A 9334-nucleotide genomic window follows, 5' to 3' on the forward strand; every position below is an offset into this window, starting at 1 on the left:
CCACAGCTTTACTCTGCCTGAAGAGGTAACACAGCCCCTAGTATATTTTCAGCAGCGTTTTGCTCTTATCCACAATGTAAATATGGTTTGCTGTTAGTTTTCTGCGTGATGAACAAACCCGCTGGACCCTTTAGAGAGAGATGACGGCGTTCAGCGGGAAGCAGCTGGCTGGACTCGAGGTCACGCTCCTTTCCCTCTCGGCCGCTCCCGGTTATTCTCCGTGTGTGCGTGAGATCCAAGTCCGAAAGCTGACTCCAACCCCTTTCATCGACTTACGACTAGATGTTGACTGTCACACGATGACTGACATCGGCCAGCACTTTAAGGAAGGTCGCTGACCTTGCATGCTTGTGGTTGGACCTTGATCATGTCGTCCTCCACTGAGGTCCACTGCTTCCTTGTTTTCAAAGAAAGGACGTGGATGAAAACACCAAAGGCACTTTCAGTGAGGCTCCAACCGGCTGCATTCCATCTTCAGAGATGTCTGAGCTGATGTCTGAGATGCACACCACAGTGGACTGCGGAAAGTGAGGAATGTGGTGTCCCAGACAGACCTGCTCTCAGTGCCTCCGGTTTATTGACCTCTGTGCTCATCTTGGAGGATCTACTGGTGCTCAAGGAGCTTTAGCCCCTTCAGTGGCTTTGTCAAAAGCTGATCCCTGATCAGTCAACAATATTGAGCTGATTTCCATTGAAAATGTTCTCAAAGCAACATATTAGGTTAAGCAGCCATGGGTGCGATTGCTTCCTGCCTGATGTCCGTTGGCATCCATGACTGAAAGGAATGTCCCGGTCGCGCTGCGGTTTGAAACACATTAAAAAGAGGAAGCGGGTTCATCCGGGAACACACACACTGTGTTTACGCTGGTGGCTGTTAGTGAGTGCAGGAGATAAACATAAACACCACCAGGTGAGCCAGGCTCGGAGGGGGTCGCCGAACCCTCCCCAACCCTCTCCTCATCTCGCCCCCTGTCCTCGTCACCTGTACTGGAACAAGTCCCTGTAGGACTGCGGGATCTTCTCTAGCTCCACAGGTCGGGGGAGGAAGTGCGTCAACTTTTGGTGCTTTTTAGTCCTCCCTCCCTCTCTTGGGGAGCCGTCCTTGTTCAGGGCCACGTAGTAGTAGCGGCCTGTGTCCGCGTGCTTGTACAGAGTGGAGGCGTACGTGTTGTACCAGTTCTCCTCAAACTGCTCCCGGAACACGCACTCGGCAGTCAGCTTCTTCTGCAGGGGAGAGAGGAAGCCGGTCATATGTGAACAACGAGAAACTGCCGAGGAGCTGGATCCTGGAGGGTACCGGGGACACTCAGAGCCCGTCCCTAGGTATCCCACAGTCCAGTCCATACAGCAAACAAGAGCCAGCCTCCCTATTGCACCACGTTAGAACTGTTCATCTATGGACCTGTAGGGCCAAACCAAGCAGGGTTCAAGCCCTCCTTATACCACTTCCAGCTCAGGAAGGACAGTCATTCAGCCAGGTGGTTCATTTACTCAGCAGAACTGCCCCCCCCCCCCCCCCCTCAGCTGAGGCCTGCAGGCCTTTTGTTGACTGCTCTTGCACCAAGACATCTAAAACTGTACAACTGATCACACTATTGGCACTCATTTCTTTACGCACGAAACATTGATTCTTGGGTAAGTCTGGAGCGGACTGCAGCATTTCAGTGAGGATGAGGCAGCAAAGTGCTAGAGCATCCGCTGCCTTATCACACAAAACATACACCCCTCCTCCAATCGCTGAGATGTTGGAGCTCATGTACTGGCAACATGAATAAAGACACACACACTGAAACTGCTTATCCTGATGAATTGGAGCCAAACCCAGCAATTCAGGGTGCATGGCTGGAGGGGACACACCCTGAATGGGACGCCAGTCCATCGCAAGGCACCCTAAGCAGGACTCAAACCCCAGACCCACCAGAGAGCAGGACCTGGCCAAGCAGGCATTAGAATATGAAGGTCATTTCACTGACAGATGAAGACGTACAGATACAGATGTGTGTGTAAAAGTGCAGTCAGTTTGTGTGATGTGACGGCTTAAACTGACACATTACACAGGTAGCTGCATATAGAACTGGCTGGAAATGCAAAACTGATTGTGACAGATGGTGTGATATAAAGTTTATGGAGTATACAGATCAGTACAGAAGTAAGTTTTAAAACCCTTCTTGAATGCTGGGAGGGATTCAGTAGCTCTGAGAGACAGAGGGAGATCATTCCATTGCATTGGAGCAAAAAGTGCAAACCAACGGACTTTTGATTTTTGGACCCTCTGTGAGTGGGACCACCATGCAGTACACAGAGGATAAAATTTACTGCTTCCCCGATGCCCACACACCTCTCTCAGTTTAGAATATTTTACAGCTGTAGAGAAAACGCTGGGACCTGCCTGGAGGAAAACTACAGGATCACTGGTGTTTTCCTGACCTTGGTTTTGAGGACCAGGCGCTTTCTCCGCCGGGTCCGACGGGTGCGGAGGGCTGCATCCGAGAAGAGGACTAAAAGAAAGTGAACCGCAACTGACTGCGGTGCGAGGTCATCAAGCCTACGTTCCCAACCCCCTTCTGGACGATGCAGATCAAGAGAAACAAGCCGTGCTCTTGTATCGCGCACACTCAGCGTGTGAGAGGGCCAGCGGTGGGGCGAAATCCGGTCCCACGGCCTGCTGTGCACAGCAGTGCTGCTGCGAGGCAGAGGCAGCGGAAAGTCGTGCAGCCGGGCGGTGTTTGCGGGAATTCTGCCAGCTTCCAGTTGATAAGAGGTATCGTTCCTCAGCTCCGACAGCCTTCCTGGCAAATGCTTCCTGCTGCTACACAATCTGCCCCCCCAGCCTCCTGCCCCCCCAGGGATGAGATCGGCGAAGAGGTGACGGTGCCCATCACGGGGTCAGCAAGTGAGACTATGCCCGACTGCTGCCATCGACTACACTCACAGGGGTACGAGGAGTAGTTGTTAAGTTTCCACATCTGGCAACTGTAACAGCTGGGTGGTACCATTGTCAGGTGCTGAGATCTCCTCCCAAGCAGGTGTTCTACCACACACAGGCCAGTAGGTGGCAATGTAGTTAGAGCTGCTATCTTTTGACCCAAAGCATCCAGGTTTGAATCACATCTTCTGCTGTAGTACCCTTGATCAAGGTACTTATCCTGAACTAATACAGTAACCATTACCACGTTGTTTAAAATGAGGAATTATTGTGAGCTATTTTGGAGAAATACGTTAGCAAAATGAATATACTTGAACACATAATAGTACAATCAGCTGGTGCCTCTCCTTACAGTGACCTCTCAACATGAGCTACCAGAGAAGAAAAATTTCAGTAAAAGTGCATGTTACGCGGGGGTACGATGGTGCAGTGTGTTTGGCTGGGTCCTGCTCTCCAGTGGGTCTGGGATTCAAGTCCTGCTTGGGGTGCCTTGTGATGGACTGGTGTCCCGTCCTGGGTGTGTCCCCTCCCCCTCCAGCATTACGCCCTGTGTTGCCGGGTTAGGCTCCGGCTTGCCGCAACCCTACTCGGGACAAGTGGTTTCAGACAATGTGTGTGTGCATGTTACGTATCACTCTGAAAACTATGTTTTGGCACTATTATCAGCCAAACACTAATTAATATTATTCAAAGCCTTTATCCAAGGTCACTCTCAAAATTAAATCTTTAGACCAAGCTAATTATAACGATCTCCCCATTTATACAGCCGAGTAGTTGAAACTGCAATAACTCATTGAAAGTATCTTGATCAAGGGGACTCCAGCAGGAGGTGTGATTCAAACCTGGACCCTTTCACTGCAAGGCAGCAGCTCCAACCCCTGTGTCATCCACTGGATGATGTTTATAAAAAACTGCTCTGATGACATGCAGCTCAGTACTACTACACCAGTGGTGTTCTTCAATGGTTTTGCCATTACATGATTCTGTTCAACAATCGCCAGTCACTTAGTTGATATGCTGCACTTTTACATACTACGTGTGTCAGGGATGAATGTGACGCTACAGTTGTTGCTCAAGTCTGGCTCTCCTCTGGCCAGCTTTGTGCATTTTTTCTCCTCTGTACTTTGTGCCTGTATCAGCAGTGATGCCATTCCTTGCATTCAGCACAAAATTTTTTGTTTTGATGACTGTACAGACAGAGCAGACAGGTCCCGTGCTATCTCCTCTCCTCCATCTGGATTGCTGAGTATGAAGCACTGCAGTGACGGCAAAATTTTTAAATATTTTTGAGAGCACAAGAAAACTAACTGAACAGCTATTCATACAGATGGACAGGGTTTTCTGGGCCTTTACATATTTCAGATTCTTTATAAGAGGTGCAACGTGTGTTACAACAACATGAGAACCAAGCACAAGGCAGCCTGAATATGTAATACTTTTCATTAATTTAGCTGTTACTTTCTTCCAACCCAGCTTTCCATGATTTACCCATTTATACAGCTGAGTAATTTTACTGAAGCAATTTAATGTAAGTACCTTGCTAACAAGTACTACAGCAGGAGGTGGAATTCAAACCTGAAACCTTGGGGTCTGAAGGTAGCAGCTGTAACCACTTCGCTATCAGCTCAGAATCTTTGGGGTTTCAGACAAATACTGTAGCGGGACAAGATCTCATCAGAAATTATCTGAACTTGGAATCAAAAATCATTTCTATTTTTTCAGAATATAAAAAATTCCGTGTTTCATAAACCCTGCCAATTGACAACTGAGTTTTAAGGATTTAATCCCATTGCTCAGGACTTTATTTTCAGAGTGTTTGGGTATCGGGGGTACATGTATGTTCAAGTCCTTAGCGTATGGACAAATGAAATGTAATCAGATAAGCCGTAATAAGAACCGTAATTAGGGTTATGGTTAGGGATAAGGTTAGGGAATTTAGCAGCTTGACTTACCGACCCGTAGAGCTCGCCCTTCTCATTCATTCCCAGATAGAGTCCAGCATCCACCCCTCGGATACTGACCAGCCCCACTGCCAGGCTGATGAACTCCAGGATCCCTGAGGACAGGAAGGCACAGGTTACACCCCGCACAGGCTCAGAGCTTCAGAAAAACTTGGCACCAACGTTAGCCAACCGCAGCCTGTAATAAACCAACAGCCGCTGCCATTGGAAACCAATCACTTGTTTAAATGCATTTCACAGGCAAACTTTGCGAAAAGGGACAGAGGGTCTAAGGGTGATCACAGCAATATATCCCAAATTTTCACTGATAATCCATATAAAATAGCTGTTTAAAGTAACTAATACAGCTCAGCCCATCCAAGGTGCAATGTGCCAGTATCGCTTACAAGTAACAGTCATTTCCCCTTTAACCTGGACAGTGAATAAGGAAAAATTCAGGATCAGAAAGAATTCAATACTGAACCTCTTTTGATGACTGATATATGATCACTGACAACAGACAGATGCCAGTGAAGCAGTCTCTGCCAGCAGCAGGGCACACACAAAAAACAAATAGAGAAAGCGAATAAGTAGAGGAATTAGGATTTCGAAACAAGATGATTTTCTTTTTCTTGTGTGTTATTCCTAAATTACCACCTTCATTACCTTGTTGCATGAGCAAAAAGATCAAAGGCATCTGCTAAACAATGTGCTTGAATATCTTTCCAAAGACTAAGATCAATTTACATTTCTCTGTCTTAGGTGTCCTCTGCTCTATGTTCTGTATAAGTTATGCATGTTGTCTATGTTAAATTTACATTTACATTTATTCATTTCGCTGACCCTTTTCTCCAAAGCGACTTACAATGTTAAAAATAAGCTGGTGGCTAGACCGTGTGCAGCAGTGCTTGGCTCGAGTCCGCAATACTGGCACGGCAAACGAAACCAAGTGATGACCACAGTTTTCCCAAAGCGACCGCAACGTGCTCCCGAGCAAGGCTTGCTGGGAGCTGCCAAGGCATGGGAGGGTACAAGTGGAAAAAAAGCCTTCCGTGTAACTGGCAGGATCGCCTCTGTTGGGTCTGGGAGCTCAACCTGAGCCATGTGTATAATAATAATAATATTAATAATAATAAGAAGAAGAAGAACTATCATGGTGTGCCAGCATAACCCAGCATTCACTCTGGAGTAATGAACAAAACACACGCCTTCGATAAGCCTGACGAGTAAAGCCAGTGTCCAAGACCAGAGCCGGACAGGACCATGGACAGGTCTTCTTTCACACATCCAGGGTACACAACTGCACCTGTCATGGAAATTTATTGCTCTATTGCCAACCTTTAGACATTTCACATGTTAACATCTATGCCAGAGGGCAGGCGTTAAGTCCTCCTCCAGCACTAGTCTTTGGCAGTCTCAAGAGGAGCACTGAAGGAGGCTGGATTCCCGATCTGGACTCGATACCCAGCGTTGCCCGCATTGGCTTGGCTGCGGCCGGATGTGGTACAGACCGAGACTCTGTGACCAGGTTCCCGCCGTACATGCTGGAGGCAGTGAGCGCAAAGCCCAGAAGCGCAGCATCTACTGATCCTCAGGCTAGAAACAGCAGCACATTTACTGGATAGACTGTATATTGACCAAGGCCATCGATATGAGTGAAAACAGTCTGCCCTGCTTGAAGCATTAAATATTCACTACACACTACTTCTACCTTGGTTGTCTCAGTGTAAAAATGTCCCCACTTTAATGAGACGATAAGTAAGTATCCGTAGCCAATAAACCGAGCAGGCCTGACCGCAAATTTCTTGTCTATGTTAGAGCTGTTTCCCACATGCCAAAATGCCCTTCAATAAGACCAAAGTCACATAGAATGAATGAAAAAACTGACAAAAAAGGTATTTTGAAACACTAAAGTGTTCAACTGAGATAAGGCGCTTGTTGGGTAGCTCTGTGAGTATATACACGTATCTGTATATAACACACATTTTGTATGTGTATATACATATATACACACAACTATAAACTGTATATATATATATATATATATACACACACACACATTTTTATTGTATACACACATATATGATATATATATGTGTCAATATAAATGCGTTTTTTAACAGACTTTTCTCCTTTTTTTGTTGCACACTATATCAGTTCCAAGTCACCAGAATGTCACAGTGAAGTTGGAAAAACGAAACGTTTGACACACAAGGAAGGACACACTTTTGGGTAGAGCGTGCTGTTTGCTCGTCACATGAAACACACTCCTTCTTGCTCCAAGGAACACGGTTCAGCGAGCGACAGACGCCGGGCAGTGAAGGAAGAAGTCGGTGCGGATTAATGACACTAACGGCCCCTTTCGACCGCCCTCACCGCGCGGGAAACCGAGGAAACAGCCATTGGAAAAGCGCGGGAAAGGCGTCTCGCGCCTTCACCTCATTGATTGAAACTATTCACCTCTAACAGCCCTGCGCGCGAGTACCCGTTTACATTCGACACCATTGGGTTCTGCCGATTAAAAGTTATAATAAAACGGAAAGAAGGCACCAGAGGGACCACCCGGAACGGCCGAACTGCTTGTTTTGGCCGCGGACGCGGGAGCCAAAACTTCCTTAAATTCCGCCACGGACGCGCGTTAATTACAGTTATTTCGCTGCTCCGCGCGGAGCTGCACCTGCACCGTGACGCGGGAGCAAAAAAAAAAAAAAAAGAAAAACGCGCATTTCTGAGACCTGACCTCATGTGTTTACCGTTCGAATGGGAACCGCTCCCCGACGGTATAATTAGTAATGTGTGTGTGAGCGCGTGTTTGTGTAAGTGCATGCACGCGCCCGTGGCTCGTCTCTCGAGCAAATTCTTCAAATAAAAAAAGGGGTGAGAAAAGACACCTGCGTTCTGTCCCACCGCCGGGGCAGGGCGAGGGGACCCGAGCGGAGCGCGCGAGGCTCACATGTGGACAGCTCATGCGCGCGCGCCCGTACTCTCGGCTGTCGGGAGCGCAGCGGCGCAGCGGCACCTCCACGTGTCTGCAGAGGAGCGCCGAGAAAAGTTTGAGCAGATCTCCGTTTTGCATCGATTGTTTCAGGAACTCGTGGCGCTCTGGTCTGTGTCAGTCTACGGGGCGAGTCCGGCCGAAGCCCGGGTGACAGCAGGGCGACACGCGTGGGAGCGCGGTGGAAACGGCGTGAAAACGCGCCCTCACCGAATCGGCTGTGGTCCTGCCGGGTCCCGTGCACCGTGCCGTTCGGGAATATCTCCAGGTGGAAGCCCGTGCGGCAGTAGAGCTGGCGCCGCCTCAGGATGCCCTGGAGGTGGCCGAAGTCCGTGAGGGAGCCCCGCTGCAGCCTGCCCTCGATCTGGCCCAGCCTCTCGTTGAGCCCCACGGCCGCGCTCCCCAGCGCCGGCAGCCCTTGTAGATCCAGATCGAGCACCCCGAGGAAGCCTCCCACTTCTGCCATGTCCATGTGCGCCTGCCCTGGAAGGTCTCGCTCGCTTCGGAAGCCGAGTGGCTCGGGTCGCGGGGGTTGCTCTCGAACACGCACGTACGCGCGCGCGCGCACGAAGCCCACGCAGACGCGTCCGCGGCGCAGCTGCTCACGCTGCGGGTCTCAGCATGCTCTCCTCGGCCAGCGCTCGCTGGTCATCGCCGCGCAGATGACTGTTTATCAGATGGAAAGCGCCGTTTATATACATCCTCCCCGAGCATCCACATATTGGATATTCAAATAGAAGCCACGCCTGGCCCACATCCCCGCTTCACACGCACCAGCGCGCTCTCCGCGGAGAGACGTGCCCGCGCTGCGCCCTTGCGCGCCGCCGCGTTATTAATAATAAAGTGGAACTTCAGAGCGCATCCGCGCGGTGAGGGACCCGCGCAGCGCAGCGCAACCGAGGGTTCCGATCGAAACGCCAAGAAGAAGCTGAGAGGCGCCTTCTTCCTCAAATCGCGCGGCGAGCGCCTTTACTTTAGTTTTCATCTTTGGTCTCCATCACCATGTAACATGTTCTCGTGCAGAAATGAGCCAGTCAGTGCTCCGTGGATCTCCTGATCATCTCATCTCCTTCCCGTCTCTTCGCCTTCAGTTCTTCCCATCTGCTTTTCATCTCTCATAATCCCATTTCTTCTCTTCTCTTCTCTTCTCTTCTCTTCTCTTCTCTTCTCTTCTCTTCTCTTCTCTTCTCTTCTTCCCCCGAGCTCCAGGCACACAGGTAGTGAGCAATGACTTCTAGACTTGACGGTGAAGCAGCACATGGAGCCTATTTCTTCACTTCTCCTCTAAACGCAGGTGTCTCCTCGCCTTCTCCCCCGACCCCTATCACTGTAAAACCAGCAGTTCTTACTGTGGAGGAGGGGTGGGTGAACAAGCTGCTGACATGCTGTCGTAAAGCTGACCATCACACCAAGGGACAGTTAGGTGCAGAAGGTCATTGAAACATGACTGACAGGTCATCTGTGTGTATTGGT

At 49.4% G+C, this 9334-nt stretch overlaps 1 protein-coding gene across 1 annotated transcript; it reads right to left on the reverse strand.

The window, feature by feature from the left end:
- Nucleotides 1–526: 526 nt before the first annotated feature.
- On the reverse strand, nucleotides 527–8512 carry fgf16 (fibroblast growth factor 16). Its single transcript, XM_018737239.1, has 3 exons — nucleotides 8072–8512; nucleotides 4879–4982; nucleotides 527–1224 (listed from the first exon to the last, which is right to left on the reverse strand). The coding sequence occupies exons 1-3, from the start codon at nucleotides 8331–8333 to the stop codon at nucleotides 979–981; spliced, it is 612 nt and encodes a 203-aa protein (XP_018592755.1). The 5' UTR covers nucleotides 8334–8512; the 3' UTR covers nucleotides 527–978.
- Nucleotides 8513–9334: the final 822 nt, after the last annotated feature.

The sequence above is a fragment of the Scleropages formosus genome, chromosome 13 (assembly GCF_900964775.1).
Source record: "Scleropages formosus chromosome 13, fSclFor1.1, whole genome shotgun sequence".
Classification (NCBI taxonomy): Eukaryota; Metazoa; Chordata; class Actinopteri; order Osteoglossiformes; family Osteoglossidae; genus Scleropages; species Scleropages formosus.